Source organism: Moschus berezovskii, chromosome 10 (assembly GCF_049115385.1).
Source record: "Moschus berezovskii isolate FMDL1 chromosome 10, NW_MosBer_1.0, whole genome shotgun sequence".
NCBI lineage: Eukaryota > Metazoa > Chordata > Mammalia > Artiodactyla > Moschidae > Moschus > Moschus berezovskii.
The window spans coordinates 24,392,423-24,411,158 of record NC_142469.1 but is presented as its reverse complement, the minus strand read 5'-3'; the positions used below and the strand labels follow the sequence as shown (position 1 = coordinate 24,411,158).

General features: G+C 41.2%; 1 protein-coding gene across 2 annotated transcripts in view; it reads right to left on the bottom strand.

The window, feature by feature from the left end:
* Positions 1-18,736, bottom strand: part of BCKDHB (branched chain keto acid dehydrogenase E1 subunit beta) — a 276,836-nt gene that overhangs the window by 164,562 nt on the left and 93,538 nt on the right. For both annotated transcript variants that reach the window (XM_055432952.2, XM_055432953.2), the window contains exons 7-8: positions 5,275-5,372; positions 1,894-2,004 (exon numbers count right to left, since the gene is read on the bottom strand). In XM_055432952.2, the coding sequence (XP_055288927.1) occupies positions 1,894-2,004; positions 5,275-5,372 (209 nt within the window). The remainder of the gene's footprint in view (positions 1-1,893; positions 2,005-5,274; positions 5,373-18,736) is intronic.

Sequence of the window (18,736 nt, the reverse complement as noted above, 5' to 3'; positions counted from 1 at the left end):
TGTTTACCATAAGCTGCTTCAAATTTTTTGAATATATAATGTATATAAATATTTAACGGAGAAGGCACTGGCGACCCACTCCAGTACTCTTGCCTGGAAAATCCCACGGACGGAGGAGCCTGGTAGGCTGCAGTCCATGGGGTCGCGAAGAGTCGGACACGACTGAGCGACTTCACTTTCACTTTTCACTTTCACACATTGGAGAAGGAAATGGCAACCCACTCCAGTGTTCTTGCCTGGAGAATCCCAGGGACTGGGGAGCCTGGTGGGCTGCCGTCTATGGGGTCGCACAGAGTCGGACACGACTGACGTGACTTAGCATAGCATAAATATTTAAATAAGGTTTACACATGTAAATATATGTTCCAACCATATATCAGTACTCTCCAATGCACCATGACATAGCATCATATGCTCATACAAAAGCACCATTCACATTATAAATATAAACCCCCAAGCGAGGGAGACACACTGCAAACAAGAAGTCCCCCTGGAGCAAAGGCTATCCGCCCCGGTTTAACCATAATTTGGAACACTGGCTATTCAAAAGGAAACAATATCTGATATGACTTGAAAATGCCCGCAAAAAAGCATTATTTTAACGTAGTTACAAGTAGCTCAACCTAAAACACGGCCCTTTATTATGAAAAATATAAATATAAGGACTTAGAATATTATTGAAGCCATTTGTAATCATCTCAAGTGTTTCCATAGTGGCCAGTGAGTCTACGGAACATTTACTGGAACAAACCTTAAATCTTCCTCTAAATTATGAAACAATCGCTACCTAAAAACACCCTATGCTATTGGAGAAGGAAAAGGCAACCCACTCCAGTATTCTCTCCTGGAAAATCCCATGGACAGAGGAACCTGGCAGGCTACAGTCTATGGAGTTGCAACGAGCTGGACATGACTTAGCGACTAAGCAAGCACAAACAGCCTATGCTACACTTTTACAGCAGCAGTAACTGCAGATTACTTTTATGTAATAACCTAAGAAACAGCCCACAAAAGCTACAAGAATGCCAAAACTCTTGAATATAATAAACTTGAAATACTCTCATTCTTATTACTCATTTGCTACAAAAGTAGATCAAGAAAAATTACACAAAATGTGACCTAAACTTTAGTAGATAAGATCATCACATACACAAAAAAGAACTTAACCTTCCTTATATACCAATTTGGTAACAGATGCACTCCAACTTATCTAGACATTAATATGAAAGATGTCAGTTACAGCCAATAAGTGAGAACTAAACTATATTCTTGAGAGGGGACTACATGAATCCTATTAACAGTAAGAACAAGATCAATCACAACAAGCCAAAGTTCTTGAGACTACTTAGACAGAAAACTGTAAATCAGAGCAGCCAGAATCCCATGACATAACATCAACCTGTGATCCACATTATTAAAGTTATATAAAGAAGTTGCTTTAAAAAACAAAATCCACCTCACTTCTCTTTTAGAGAAGTAACAAAATGAGAATTCAGCCAAATTGTTTAGCTGGCTATATTAAACCTGGCTTACTTAACCATAACCAATAAGAAGTTTAAAAACCCAGGTAATTCCAATAGCCCTGATATGCTCTCATTTGCACTGGTCCATTACTCACACAAGTTAACCCAAGCTGGCTGCATGCAGAACACGAGTTGTAATATTTTAAACACAGAACCGTGTGAGGGAAAAATCCTGAAGCAATTTGTTTCCTTGAGCAGCAAGCTCATACATTTCATTCAGGGTGTAAGTTTTGAAGTTTTAAAAGTAGTTGAAAAGCCTCAGGAAGCTCACAATTTTAAAGTAATTATTTGCAAGGACCCAACAAATTTGGGAAAGGGTTTTTGGTAAACAGATTTTGAGGAAAGGACACTACCAACACTATATTCATACCTTGCAAACTGTATCCACATCCCAAGGTAGTATGGTCCTCAGATCAATGACCTCACAAGACACCCCAAGCTTCTCTTGAGCCATGGCAGCCACTTCTCGGATCACATGAACCTGAAAAAAAGAGGAAAACAGGCAGAGGATGACTACAGAGAAAAGCTATCTGTATTCTGACATTCTTAATAGAGACAGTGTTTACGGTCAGAGGACTTGATTTGCAAGGAGAATTTCTTTTAGATGTAGAAGCCCAGTACTCCAACAAAATAATCATATATAGATGTCCAGATAACAGTTGGAAAGAGATTCTTTGAGAAAAGGAAAGCAGTCAGTGCCAGAGATCCTGATTCCAAAGCTACCAACACAGAGAAGGTTAATAAAGTCATAGGAATAGGTTGAGTTTCTAGAAAAGGCATGTAGGAGAAGTAAAGAGAAAAAAAATCACAGGACCCTGTAGATGACCCACATTAAAGAGGAAAATAGAGGAGTAAGAGCTGAAGAATAGGAAGAGGAGGAAAAGAAAGAGGGAAAGGAGAAAGGAAGAGGAGAAGAATAAAAACAAGCAAAAAAATAGTTAAAGAAACAGAAAGAAAACCAGAAGACAATTTATCCCAGAAACTAAAGAAAGGCTTCATAAAGACAGTAGTCAGTTGGTGTCTCATACTATAGTAATATGAGATAAGGGGTGGATTTAGCAATTAGAAAGATTAGCAATATTAGCAGAAATAGTTTTAACTAGTGGAAACAGAACTCATAGGTAAATGAGTTTTAAAAAAAAATGAAGGAATTAAATATAGGGAATAGAAAGTAGCTGCTCAAGTTTAATGATAAAAGAGGAAGATACACTGATATTTAAAGGAAAGGTGGCATAGGGAAAAGTATTTTTTTAATAGAAAAGAGAGATACATTGTGTTTTTAATAAGAAGGACATGGAAAGGAGAAACTGAAGATACAGGAGAGAGGGACCAGCTGATGAAGAGCAAGCAGTCCTGGAGAAGGAGAAACAGAATATATTCTGAAACAGATTTGGAAAGGCAGCTGTGAAAACCAGACACTTCTTGGAAAACAAAAGGAAAAGAGGTAAGAACTGGCAGCAGAGGTGATGGTGTGAAGGCAAAGCAAGTTGCAGTTACAACTCAACACACTCTAACTTATCTATTAAAAGGAGCGGCAAGGACACACGCTGAGGGTGTTTTTTAAAGGGGGACTCAAGGAGAGCAGAAAAGGTTTGCAAAACCCACCATGGGCACCATCATCAGATGTGACACACCAAGCAGCATGGTTATCCCACAGGAGGTGAGAAACCATGAGGGCTGCTGCTCTCCAAGCCAAAAGTCAAGTGCAGAAGACAGAAGGAAGCTGTGGGATTGCAAATGACTTTCATAATCTTCTTTGTATTTTACAGTATTAAATTTTCTGAAATAAGAAGTACCTCCTTTTCACAGAAAAAAAAAAACATTTCTTTTTTCTAAAATTTGTATTGGAGAATAGTTGATTTACAATGCTGTGTTATTTCAGGTATACAGCAAAGTGAATCAGTTACACATATACATATATCCCCTCTTTTTTAGATTCTTTTTCATGTAGACCACTACAGAGGAAAGAGTACAGTTCCCTGTGCTCTAACAGTAGGTCCTTATTGATTATCTATTTTACATATAGTAGTGTACACTGAGCGACTGAACTGAACTGAACTGAACTGAGTGTACACTTGTGAGTCCCAAAGAGAGATAGAGGCTATGGCCAGAGAATGATTCCTAAACTTAAAAGTTTGGAAATAGAGCAATATGATAATAAGCTCTGAGGCAAACTAAGACCGATCAGTTCACTAGGGGAAGGTATGAAATAATGAGGCTGAGCCAGTGGATGGGTCCATGTAGCCAGCAAAGTAATCACGAGAGATGGAAACAGATGGGATGAAAACATCACTAACCATCAGGGAAATGCAAATCAAAGCCATGTGGTATCACCTCTCACTTGTCAGCATAGCTATCATCAAAAAGAACACAAATAACAAATGTTGGCAAGGAAAAGGAGAAAAGAGACCCCTTGTACACTGTTGGAATGTAAATTGGTGCAACCGCTCTGGAAAATAGTACAACGGTTCCTCAAAAGACTAAAACTAGAACAACCATATGACCTGGCAATTCCACTCTTGGGTATACATACAAAAAAGAAAAAGAAAAACATTAATTTTAAAGATCCATGCACCCCACCGGTCATAGCAATATTATCTACAATTGCCAAGGTAGGAAAGCAACCTAAGTATCTATCAGTAGAATGGATAAAGAAGCTGTGAAATATATATACCTACATAGATAGATAGACACACACTACTTAGCCATTAAAAAAAAAAAATGAATGAAATTTTGCCATTTGCAGCAACATGGATGGACTTGGAGGGCATTATGCTAAGTGAAAAAGATCAGACAGAGAAAGACAAATACTGCAGGATATCACTTACATGTGGAATCTAAAAAATACAACAAACTAGTAAATAAAAAAGAAGAAAAAGAAGCAGACTCACGGATATAGAGAACAAACTAGTGGTTACCTGTGGGGAGAGAGAAGCATGAAGGGGAACTATAGGGATGGGGGTTATTATGGGATTATACAAAGTCCTGTGCATGAAACTTTTGAAAATTCTAAAGCATTACAGAATTTTTAAATCTTTAATTCAATAGCATAATAAGAATAATGGCCAAAAAAAGAAGATGATATGTCAAAAGCAGCAACAAGCAGTGAGGATACCTAATGTGTGCTTCAAAAGAAAGTGTCTAATGAATACATTTTTGTAAACTATCAACATCTTTTTAAAGGCTTCACCATATGCATATGAATGGAAAGGCACCTTACCTTCAACCAGAAATCAGTACCAGATACAGATATAGCATCAAACAAGATTTAAATATGAGACATAAGGGGGACATTTTTAATGCTTCAGAGAAACAGAATTAAAAATGAGAGCTTCCAATTTGCAGAGCAGCAGTGGAGACACAGACATTGAGAACAGACTTATGGACACAGCTGGGGGTTGGGGGGGTGTGCGGCGGGAAGGAGCGGGTGAGATGTATGGAAAGAGTAACATGGAAAATACATTACCATATGTAAAATAGACAGCCAATGGGAATTTGCTGTATGAGTCAGCGAACTCGAAACCAGGGCTCAGTAACAACCTAGAGGGCTGGGATGGGGAAGGAGGTGGGAGGGAGGTTCAAGTGGGAGGGGGCATGGGTAAACCTATGACTGATTCATGTTGATATCTGGTAAAAACCAACACAATATTGCAAAGCAATTATCCTTCGATTAAAAATATATATATATTTTTTTTAAATGAGAGCTTCCACACACAAGACAGCAATACCAGCTGCTGTAATGGTTACTGACCTGAGTGCCCCAGGCAACTAGAGTAACATCACTCCCTTCTTGGATGACTTCTGCTTGGGAAAGGGGGATGTTGTATGGCTCTACAGGAACCTGCTCCACTGAACATAAAACAAGGGGGGGAAAATGTAAGGTTAGTTATTCTTATGTGACATTTATGCAAAAAGAATATAAGAACTTCATTGTGGCAAAGCTTTATTTATTCTTCCCCCAAATTCCAGAAGTTATTTCTAACTGAAATAGAATTACTATATGACAGCACTAAACGAATGAAAAAATACAATCAAATCAGCAATAGGGAAAAACTAAGAAAATTTTAATAAAGTCTGTTAGTCAATAATAATGTATCATCAATATTGGTTCACTAATTATACCAAGTGTATCATACATAAGATGTAAATAAAGGGGTATATGGGAACTCTGTAGTGTCTTCATACTTTTTCTGTAAACATAAAACAATACAAAAATAAAGTTTAAAAAGATTTTAATATACCTGCTAAAACTTTATTGGACTAAATTAAGTTCTCAGATAACTTTTCTATCAAAGAATATAGAAATTTATGAGTGCGTGAAAAACAGAAAAAAACACATAATATGGCCTACTTTCTAAGTATATTTTATTTTTGCATCTTGCAACCATGGCAGATGACAACACATCAATTTTCAAATCTGAATTCTGTAGCCCTCAAAGAGACAAACTGAATCAGCTCCACCAAGCCAGAGGAAGAATACATCAGTAGTATCCCAGAGAAAACCATTTCATGATATCTCTGCCCAACAAAGTGCAAGTAACCAAGAGCTGATCAAACTCAAGAGGAAATGGTATGATGAATTTTTAAATGAAACTGAGTAAACGAAATTGCCCCCATGATGATGGGAATTCTTCTTGAATTACCACATGAAGCAGGATAACAATGGAAGAGATAAGAAAAAAAAATGTCACTCCCTTTTCCTCATTCCCCCCCACCCGAGTCCTTTTATTATCATTGTTATGTGAATTTGCCTTATTTTGTTTTGTTTAAATTTACAATGTTGTGTTAATTTCTGCTGTACAAATTATAGGAGATTTTTTTAAATCAAGGAGCACAGAAGAGTAAAATAAAACGTTCCCTCTGCTCTCCAGTCAGCCCTTCCAACTCCACTGCCCAGAAGTAAGCGATGCCAACAATTTCCTGGATGTCTGCAGTGGAGAGCTCTCACTCTTGCTGTTGTCCAGCAAGATAACAAGATCTTAAATATCTTTAAGACAGATCTTAAATATCTTCCTATGATCCTATGAAGCAGGGCCCCTTGTCCACTACAGAAGTCACTTTCCCAGCTTCCCATGCAGCTAGGGCATAAAACGTGGGCTCTGCCTATCAAATGCACCCGCCCATGACAGACATAATCGGAAGCCAATGACACAAGAGACCAGCAAGTATTCCAGAATACTGGCAACTGTGGAGGCAGATGCAGCATCCAAGCTCAATGGTATCAGTGATTCAGACATTTATACAGTCCCATGTCCACTGCCACCTGCTGGAATATCTTTGCAACACCAGTTATGCAGTGAAATTTGGAGTATTGAATCTAGATATACAGGGTTTCCCTGGTAGCTCAGTGGTAATGAATCCACCTGCCAACGCAAGAGGCACAGGTTCAATCCCTGGGTATGGAAGATTCCCTGAAGAAGGAAATGGCTACACACTCCAGTATTCTTGCCTGGGAAATCTCATGGACAGAGGAGTTGGCGGGCTACAATCCTTGGGGTTGCAAAGAGTCGGACATGACTGAGTACACACAGAGACACACACACACACAACCCTGGTTCTTAGGTATTCCAGGGATCTCTGAGCTACTTGGTATCCTGTAATGAATCTTTCCTGCTTATATTGGACAAAGTTGATCTCATCACTTAAAAATTAAGAACCCTGGCTGATTCACTATCTTTTCAGATATTTACAGTATGTAAGTATGCATGTATGTTAGGCTTCCCTGGTGGCTCAGAGGTTAAAGCATCTGCCTCCAATGCGGGAGACACGGGTTCGATCCCTGGGTCGGGAAGATCCCCTGGAAAAGGAAACGGTAACCCACTCCAGTATTCTTGCCTGGAGAATCCCATGGACGGAGAAGCCTGGTAGGCTACAGTCCACGGGGTCGCAAAGAGTCGGACACGACTGAGCGACAGAACGGAACGGAAGGAACCGAACGGAAGTATGCATACACAGTTAACCCTTGAACAACATGGTGGCTAAGGGCAAGGACTCTCCATGCAGTCAAATATCTGCATACAACTTAGAGTTGATCCTCCACATCCTCAGAGTCAACCATCTCTGGTCCTGTAGTAACACAGTAATGGGTACGCTCAAAAAAATCTGCATATAGATGGACCTGCACAGTTCAAAGACATATGTAAATCTTGTTTTCTTTCCACAAATATAATCACACTGTACATGCTATTTAGAACCCTTCCATAATCTCCTTTCCCACTCAACGGTATATCTTGGTCATATTTTCATATCAAAAGTACAGTTTTGAAATCATATTTGTAAGTTAAAAATCATAAAATTTAATGGTGCTGCTATCAGTGATAGGGTAGAAAATTTTTTTCCTTGTATTTTTGTATATGTCCAATCCAATGACTTGTCTTTAACCAGTGCCAGAAAGAAATGAATGTTTTAAATCATCAGTATGTTTAATGAAATAAATGAACAAATAAAATAGTAAAACTTATAAAACTACTTTTGTGGGTAAACCTCAACACAGATGACAATTAAGCCAAGAAACCTGACACAGCTGTTAGAAGAGCATCAAAAACACTTTTTAAGGCTTTTTCCTTTGTGTGTGTGTATGCGTGTGTAGCACACAAACCATGTTCATTCAGTCAGACACTTCCAACCGTCTAAACCAAGAGTAGGCAAGTCCACTTTTGTAAACAATGTTTTCTTGGCACACAACCTCATCTGCTTAATTACATATTACCTATGGCTGTTTTCGCCCTTCCTCAACAAAGCTGAGTAGTTCCAAGAGACATCATGGCCTATACACCTAAAATATTTATTGTCTATCCCTTTTACAGAAAATGTTTTCCAGCCTCAATTCCAAACAGTGCTTTCAGAGGTTAATTAAAGACCACATTCATTGATGACTTAAATCCAGTATCAGATGAATGGATGGATCAGTGGAAATATGAAGGGATGGATGGATAAACAGTCAAATAGGAAAACAGACATATTCAACTGGAATAATATATTTTACTTAGCAGTTCTCAGATGCTCAACTAAAGTGACGGTTAAGAACAACATTGATAACATCTGGCAAGCATGTCAAAGGTAGCACACAGGCTCCTCACCATCATCAAGTTTTCTTTCCCTAAGCAGCAAGGTCTGCACGCCAAAAGTCAAGGCTGGAAGCCAGTACACGCTCCGCCTTTCCTATGAATCAGTGGCCACCATTCAAGAGCTCAGTCTTTCCCGCCTTGTAAATCAGTTGCCAGCTAGTAATTAGCAAATCCCTGGAACACACAACTCTAAGGGCTGGAGCACTGAAAGAAGTGGGTTGGCATCTTGGCCCACCTCCTTTGAAAAATTGCCAGTGAGTGACTAACTGCTTCATTGTATTCAATAAATTACCCAGAATAATAAGGCCTCATTACTTTAACAACTAATTAAGGGACAACATGGCAAACAAGCCTTAATCTTTCATTAGAAAAATAAAAGCATGCCAAGAACGAGATTCAAGAAGAGACATATTAAAAAGAACCTAAAAAAAACCTCTCTACTTAGATTTGCATAAATTTAATCCTGAGAGGATAAAAATAAGATCGCACTTTTATGGATTAAAGACCTAAATGTGGGGGTACTCTCCATGCCCCTTCTGATGTCTATGTCAGAACCTTTCTCTGTCCCTTTTCATACTTTAATAAAACTCTGCTATACAAAAGCTCTTGAATGATCAAGCCTGGTCCCTGGTCCCAAAGCTAAATCATCTTCTTCAGAGATCACAAATCCGACACCGTTTACTGTAAGCTATCATCTTGGGGGCTTGTCCGGGATCTTCAGGACAAGGTAAGAACACTCAGAGCTCTAGCTTCTCTGCTTTCTTGTATACACGTTTTCTTCTTTACTAACTCTTCAGTGTGCTTGTGTGAATGAATAACATGCCCTGCATGAAGCAAGTGATGAGCCCTTCTCTGCGGTTTTGTGGTGCCTTGTAATGACTAAGGGCAGTCCCAGAAAAGGAGCCTCGTCGGGGGTTTATAACAACCTGCCAATGCCAAGAAACACCCAATGTCCCTGCAAGGGGAGCAGCCAGAAATGGGCGAAGCGTGTGGACCAAACTTCCCTTCCTCGGTCAGTTTTTCCTGGTCTCTTTGATCATATCCTAATTGCCAGAGAATTAGAACTACTGTCTGAGGAGGCCTTACAAATAGCTGTGAAAAGAAGAGAAGCGAAATGCAAAGGAGAAAAGGAAAGATATTAGCATCTGAATGCAGAGTTCCAAAGAATAGCAAGGAGAGATAAGAAAGCCTTCCTCAGTGATCAATGCAAAGAAATAGAGGAAAACAACAGAATAGGAAAAACGAGATCTCTTCAAGAAAATTAGAGATACCAAGGGAACATTTCATGCAAAGATGGGCTCGATAAAGGACAGAAATGGTATGGACCTAACAGAAGCAGAAGATATTAAGAAGAGGTGGCAAGAATACACAGAAGAACTGTACAAAAAAGATCTTCACAACTAAGATAATCACAATGGTGTGATCACTCACCTAGAGCCAGACATCTTGGAATGTGAAGTCAAGTGGGCCTTAGAAAGCATTACAAAGCTAGTGGAGGTGATGGAATCCCAGTTGAGCTATTTCAAATCTTGAAAGATGATGCTGTGAAAGGGCTACACTCAATATGCCAGCAAATTTGGAAAACTCAGCAGTGGCCACAGGACTAGAAAAGGTCAGTTTTCATTCTAATCCCAAAGAAAGGCAATGCCAAAGAATGCTCAAACTACCACACAATTGCACTCATCTCACACGCTACTAAGTCATGCTCAAAATTCTCCAAGCCAGGCTTCAGCAATATGTGAACCGTGAACCTCCAGATGTTCAAGCAGGTTTTAGAAAAGGCAGAGGCACCAGAGATCAAATTGCCAACATCCGCTGGATCATGGAGAAAGTAAGAGAGTTCCAGAAAAACATCGATTTCTGCTTCATTGACTATGCCAAAGCCTTTGACTGTGTGGATCACAATAAACTGTAGAAAATTCTGAGTTGGGAATACCAGAGAGATGGGAATTCCAGACCACCTGACCTGCCTCTTGAGAAACCTGTATGCAGGTCAGGAAGCAACAGTTAGAACTGGACATGGAACAACAGACTGGTTCCAAATAGGAAAAGGAGTGCGTCAAGGTTGTATATTGTCACCCTGATTATTTAACTTATATGCAGAGTACCTCATGAGGAATGCTGGGCTGGAAGAAGCACAAGCTGGAATCAAAGTTGCCAGAAGAAATATCAGTAACCTCAGATATGCAGATGACACCACCCTTATTGCAGAAAGTGAAGAGGAACTCAAAAGCCTCTTGATGAAAGTGAAAGAGGAGAGTGATAAGGTTGGCTTGAAGCTCAACATTCAGAAAACTAAGATCATGGCATCTGGTCCCATCACTTCATGGGAAATAGATGGAAAAACAGTGGAAACAGTGTCAGACTTTATTTTGGGGGGCTCCAAAATCACTGCAGATGCTGATTGCAGCCAGGAAATTAAAAGACGCTTACTCCTTGGAAGGAAAGTTATGACCAACCTAGATAGCATATTAAAAAGCAGAGACATTACTTTGCCAACAAAGGTCTGTCTAGTCAAGGCTTTTGTTTTTGCAGTGGTCATGTATGGATGTGAGAGTTGGGACTGCGAAGAAAGCTGATCGCCGAAGAATTGATGCTTTTGAACTGTGGTGCTGGAGAAGACTCCTGAGAGTCCCTTGGACTGCAAGGAGATCCAACCAGTCCATTCTAAAGGAGATCAATCCTGGGTGTTCATTGGAAGGACTGATGCTAAAGCTGAAACTCCAATACTTTGGCCACCTCATGCAATGAGTTGACTCACTGGAAAAGACTCTGATGCTAGGAAAGGTTAGGGGTGGGAGGAGAAGGGGACTACAGAGAATGAGATGGCTGGATGGCATCACCGACTCGATGGACATGAGTTTGAGTGAACTCCGGGAGTTGGTGATGGACAGGGAGGCCTGGCGTGCTGTGATTCATGGGGTCGCAAAGAGTTGGACACGACTGAGCGACTGAAGTTAACTGAACTGAACCTAATCTTTAGATCATGGACTTTCAAGGGACTTGCAATCCACGCTGTTACTATGTACTTTTACTTAGACCCCATGTATGGAAGCACCTAGCCTTGCTAGGAGCCGAAAGTTATAGGAGCACGTTTGGAGCGAGGCGGAGCTTTAGCTCCAGGAACGTCTCTCAGGCTAGAGGTCATACTCTTGGCTGCCTGCCTCAGGTGCCAACGACCTGAAAGTGAGTCTTTGCCACAGCTGTGCCTCCCATCTATATGGATAGAAGCAGTGCTGGTGACCATGAGATTTTTGAGGACACAGATCAGGAACTGCAGGATCTGGTCAGATGGGAAGTACAATGGGCTTTTTCCTTTCGTAGTGCTAGCTCTTAGTGGATCAGAGGGGGCTCTCTGATGCCTTTTGCCTCAACTCCTTAGATTGTGTGTGTGTGTGTGTGTGTGTGTGTGTGTGTGTGTGGAATCTGTGGAAATGAACTGGAAGGATTAGCCCTGTTAGCTCAAGGACAAAAATCACTTTTTCCTCTCTGGCCAACCCTCCACCACGTCTTTTGCTATACTGGTGTGGCGACACTCAGAAGGGACAGCTTGGTTGTTGTTCATCCCTTTATGACTCACCATTTCTACTGCGGTCAGGAATGTAACTCAGGAATGTGCGCAAGCACATGGAAGACAGATGCTTCCCCTAGTGGTCCTAGCTTGGGAAACATTCCAGGAAAGCTACTCTGTTACGCTCTGGGTGGCATCAGAGGAAAGGGCAAATCAAACAAAGGTCTTAGTGGTAAGAAACTTGAAATCCATTTGGGATGCCATCAGGTCTACCCCTGGGGCATCTCCACTTTGCCTTGGTGGTAGAACCGGGAGGAACGAGTAAGATGCCTGCATGAGTAAGGGACAGACTAAGTCCAACCAGGGAAGGAAAGCTTCGGTGGAAAGTCTGTCTACATCCCTTTCTAGAGCAGAGAGGGATGTCTCCAGTGGAAAGAAGCCACAGCTGTGGAAGACGCTTTTTTCTTAGCTCCGGTTAGCTCCAGTTCCATAACCACTCCTTTAAAATGTATTTTTTAAAAACTGGGAGAAGTTTGATCCCCAAAGTTTAAAAAAAAAGACACACCTGATCTTCTGTGATACTGAATGGCCACAGTATCCTTTGGAAGATGGGGAACACTGACTGGTTGAAAGGTCTCAATTATTACAGGTCTCTGTTTTACAACTAGACCAGTTCCGTAGAAAACTAGAGAAATGGGTAGAAGTGCCATATGTGTTGCTCTTTATCCCTCTTCAAGACATGCCAGACTTATGTCCTAAGCGTGCAGATTAGGGTGTGAAACCTTCAGCTCCCTCCTGTCTTCTAATTTTGCCCCTGTACCTGGGGCTCCCAACTGAACAGGCTGAGAGTCAGGGCACCCTTCCAAGGAGGGGTTGCCTCAGTCTCAGTAGAAATTCCAACAGTCCCAACTGTGGTCAGGCCTATTTGCTGCTGCTGCTGCTGCTGCTAAGTCACTTCAGTCGTGTCCGACTCTGTGTGACCCCATAGACGGAAGCCCACCAGGCTCCCCCGTCCCTGGCCTATTTAGAGGATCTAAAAAAGTACATAGAAGCCTTTACAGAACTAACTTTACTTTATGACCTTACTTGGAGAGATGTAATGTATGTCTTGGAATAGACACTGACCCCTCAAAAACTAGAGTTTTCAGAGAAGCTACTACTTTTGGAGATGAATGGCTTGAACGTAAGACAAGGGGAAAGAGGGAACAAGAAATAACCCTCCTTCCTACTGGGAGCCAAGAAATTCCCATAACAGAGCCAGTTTGTCAGATGTATTCTTGAAGGACTCAAGCGATTGCACGCTAAGACTTTAGACTATGCTAAGTTGGCTGGCACAGAACAGGGAGAGAAGGAAACTCCTGGTAAATTCCTAGATAGACTACAGGAGGCTCTCCTCAAGTTTACTGGCATTAATTCCAAAAGTTCAGAGAGAGAAGGAATCTTAAAAAGTAGATTTCTCACTCAGTTGGCTACAGATATCCACTGTAAGCTACTAAAACAGGCATATGGACCAAATCAGTTTTTAGATAATCTGTTGCAACTGGCTCAGACAACCTATTACGGTAGAGAATATGAAGAGGAAAGGTGAAAAAAACAAACCAGGCAAAAGACTGAAGCCCCAAAGTGGCTGTTAGACCAACTCTGAAACAGCCTGAGGGAAAATGCCCAGAGGGACCCAGGTGAAAAGGGACGGACTTGATATTACTGTGGATAGGAGGGGGCACCTTAAGTGGGATTGCCCTCAGGCATCTAAGCCGTCCGCGGCTCCATGTCCAGTCTGCAAAGGACCATACTGGAGAAGAGACTGCCCTCTGAAGAGTAGGCCCCAGGGGTCAGACTCTCAAGGCAATCAGGACTGAAGGTGCCGAGGGGCCCCCACACAAGCTCCCATCCTAATTAGACCTGAGGAACCCTGGGTATTACTAACTGTGGGGGGCCAATCAGTGGATTTTCTTTTGGACACCAGGGCAACTTTCTCCGTGCTCACTCAAGCCCCTGGTCCACTTTCCTCCTGACCCACTACTGTAATGGGACTGTCAGGACTAGCAAAACACTATTATTTCAGTCATCCTTTAAGCTGCAACTGGGACTCTGTGCTGTTTTCTCACGAGTTTCTGATCATGCCAGTCTCCCTCACCCCTTCTGGGAAGGGATATACTGAATAGTGTCCAGGCCTCTGTTTTCATTAATATGGAGCCTGCTCTTTCTCTCCATTAATTCAACAAAATGTAAATCCTAAAGTGTGGGCTGATGGAAAAACTGTGGGTCAAGCACAAAATGCTATTCCTATAGTTGTCAAGCTCAAAGATCCACACTTATTTCCACGTCAAAAGCAGTACCCACTAAAGTCTGAGGTTAAGGAAGGGTTAAAACCCATCATAGAAAATTTAAAGGAACAGGGGCTATTAATTCCTTGTAATAGTCCATGCAACACTCCTATTTTGGGTGTAAAAGAAGTCAAATGATAAATGGAGACTAGTTCAAGATTCACAAATAATAAATGAGGCTGTAGTTCCTTTACACCCTGCGGTGCCTAATCCTTATACTTTATTGTCTGAAATTCCTAAATGAGCCAAACATCACTTTAAGACAACCAAGAAGATTTTTGGAAATTATAGGCTATTGCCGCATTTGGATTCCAGGTTATGGGGAACTTGCCTAGCCCTTATATAAACTTATAATTGAGACTCAGCAGGCCCAAACGGACAAGCTGGTTTGGTCCCCAGAGACTCAAAAGGCTTTTAAGGCTCTTCAAACTGCTCTCCTGTAGGCTCCAACTTTGAGCTTGCCTACAAGATCAGAATTTCAGAATTTAGTTTGTTACTGAAAAAAGGCTATGGCCACCTTGCTTAAGGGTAACTGCTACAATTGTTTTGCTAATGTCTAAAGCTCATAAGATTCAGTTCAGTTCAGTCCAGTCACTCAGTCGTGTCCAACTATTTACCACCCCATGAATCACAGCACGCCAGGCCTCCCTGTCCATCACCAACTCCCGGAGTTCACTCAAACTCATGTCCATCGAGTCGGTGATGCCATCCAGCCATCTCATTCTCTGTCGTCCACTTCTCCTCCCGCCCCCAATCCCTCCCAGCATCAGACTCTTTTCCAGTGAGTCAACTCTTTGCATGAGGTGGCCAAAGTACTGGAGTTTCAGCTTTAGCATCAGTCCTTCTAATGAACACCCAGGATTGATCTCCTTTAGAATGAACTGGTTGGATCTCCTTGCAGTCCAAGGGACTCTCAAGAGTCTTCTCCAGCACCACAGTTCAAAAGCATCAATTCTTCAGTGATCAGCCTTCTTCACAGTCCAACTCTCATACATGACCACGGGAAAAACCATAGCCTTGACTAGACGGACCTTGGTTGGCAAAGTAATGTCTCTGCTTTTTAATATGCTATCTAGGTTGGTGCATAAGGTTACTAATGGGCAAAATCTTACAGTACTAACTTCTCATGATGTAAGTGGGATCTTAAACTCTAAAGTTCAGAGCAACAATGCTCTGTCTGTAAAGCTGCTGTAAGTCAAGGGGTGTCAAAAGCTCTAGGAATAAAATACCACTTACACTGTTCCTGGAGACCCCAGTCTTCAGAAAAAGTTGAAAAGGGTAATGACATTATTAAGAGGCATCTGTGTAAGCTAACTCAGGAAACACAAGACAGTTGGTTTAAAGTTTTACCCATAGCTTTAGGGAGGGCTCAAACTGTTCCTAAAAAGGGACTGTCTCAGTGGCAGACCATTTTTGCACACAGATATTGTCATAGGTCCTAAAGCCTTAGAATTAACTATGTGACTCAGCTTTCAGCTTTTCAACAGACATTACGAGAACTCTGGGGCAGCCTCCACAATCGGTCAAATTGCTGGGTCTCCAGAGCACTCCTCCTCCTCATCAACTGCAGGCTTCCCATGGTGGGTTTCTCTGCTTCAAGGAAAGGGCCTTCTTCAGCTCTGCGAATACCTTCACCAACAACAATCATATGTGATGCCTCTTCTTGATCTGATGACATCTAACAATCCTAAGATGGACTGATGTAACCATGGACATAATGTAACTTTCAATTTTGATTATGTTTTAGCTTGGTTTAATGACTATTTTGCCTTACATCTATAACTGTATAACTGGATTTGTTTTTAACGGTCTGAAATCTTTTAAGTTACAAATGGTTGTCCAGGCTCCTACAAGTGCCACAACCTCCAATTATTACTTTTGCCCCTGATTCAGAGACCCTCAATATGAGGGTCAGGAGAATATGCTGCCTCAACAATTTAAGGCCTGTGCCCCTGGCCAGCAGGAAGTAGTTACAGAAAGAGAGTGATGCCCCTTTTCCCTTGGCAGCCATATTCGCCTAAAAGAAAAGGGGAGAATGAGAGAATAAATTCCTAGGCAGGTTGATAAGAAGTCCGGGGTCCCCAAGGAGGAGAGAGGGTCTGGGGTTCTCAAGGGGTCTGGAATTCTCAAAGAGGAGGAAAGGACTAATGTCTTTTTTTTTTTTCTTTACATTCCTTAGTCTTAGTCACATAAAATGTTTTTTCTTTAAGCCCTGAACTGATGATTATACAAGGAACAACTCTGTTTAAACTTTCTACTAAGGATTATATAATAACAATGTATCCTGCTTGAGGACAGTTTCTCCTTCCTGAAAACCTTCCGACTAGTCCTGTTGTCTTAAAATGTGTATTACGGGAGTGGGTCTGGTAAGATCTTTCTATTGTTAAGTTCTAATCCTGTTACCTTAAAATGAAAATTGTGGGAGTGGGTCTGGTAAAATTTTTTCAACCTTGAAACATTCTTTTGATTTACTGTAATAATTAATTTAAAAAGTATATAACTCCCTTGCTTAGACTAGCTCGGGGGCACTCTCCATCTCCCTTCTGATGTCTATGTCATAAGATTTCTTTGTCCCTTTTCATATTTTAATACAATTCTGCTGCACACACACACACACACACACAAAACCTAAATGTAAGACCGGAAATCATAAAACTTCCAGGAGAGAACACTGGCCAAACACTCTTTGACATAAATCAGAAGAGTATTTTCTTGGATCTGTCTCCTCAGGCAAAAGAAATGGAAGCAAAAATAAACAGGTGAAACCTAATTAAAATTAAAAGCTTTTGCACAGCAGAGGAAACCAGTGACAAAATGAAGACAATTTACTGAATGGGAGAAAATATTTGCAAATGATATGACCAAAATGTAAAATATGTAAACAACTCATACAACTCAATAACCAAAAAAGCAAATAAATGATCCTCAAAAATGGGTAGAAGACCTGAACAGACATTTATTCCAAAGAAAATATACAGATGGGCAATAGGCTTATGAAAAGATGCTCATTGGGGACTTTGCTGGTGGTCCAGTGGTTAAGACAGACATGGGTTCAGTGTTAGGGAACTAATATCCCACATGCCATGAGGCATGGCCCAAAAATGGTGGGTGGGGGGGGAGATGCTCATCATCTCTAATCATCAGAGAAAAGCAAATCAAAACCACAAGAAGACTTTCGCTTCTGTGGCGCTCTCTCTTCTTCTTGGTCTGCTGTCTGTTTATCATGAGATGTCGTCTCAACCCTGGAATCAGAATTACTACTGTATGTGATTTGCGTGATCAGACGCTACAGAATGAATCTTGGTGGAGGGGTCCTTGATGGGGCTCCAAGGGAACCACGTGTCGACAGGCACAACCTTCCGCTTCCTGACCTCTGGAGCTTACTGTTGGCAGCAAACAGGCATTGAATGGACCATGATGGATCCAGGATTGGGAGAGAATTTGACCAGAGCTCTGTGTACATCAGGGCCTACATAGGTTGATGGCAGCCTGATTTCAGTTTGGTTCAGTTCTGTAACAGGAATTTCAGCTGTGGAGTCTTGAATGCAAGGCCTCTTGAGAAAGATGTACATTTACTTCTGAGAAAGCATGAAGGTTTGGGTTGTTGTGTAACCTGAGTATCCAGAGGTAAAAAGCTTGTGACTGTTTTGAAGAATGAAGTGTTATATTAAGTTTTGGTTATTAATGTTTTAATTTTGTAGCCTTCCTGTCTGGAGAAATAAAATCCTTTAAATGAAAAACACACACACACACAAGAAGATATCACCTCACACCTGTTTAAACGACTATCATCAAAAAGAACACAAATAACAAACACTGGTGAAGAGGTGGAGAAAAGGGAACCCTTGTACAGTGATGGGAGGAATGTAAACTGCTACAGCCATTGTGGAAAACGGTTACAGAGGTTTTGCAAAAGACTAAAAATAGAACTAACACATGATCCAGCAATTTCACTCCTGTATATATATCCAAACAAACAAATAAAAACACTAATTCAAAAAGATACATGCATCCCAATGTTCACAGTAGCATTATTTACAATAGCCAAGATATGGAAGCAACCTAAGTCTCCATAAACAGAGGAATGGATTAAAAAGCTGTGAGATAGATAGATACACTACATATCAGTTCAGTTCAGTTCAGTTCAGTCGCTCAGTCGTGTCCGACTCTCCGCGACCCCATGAATCACAGCACGCCAGGCCTCCCTGTCCATCACCAACTCCCGGAGTACACTCAAACTCATGTCCACAGAATCGGTGATGCCATCCAGCCATCTCATTCTCCGTCGTCCCCTTCTCCTCCCGCCCC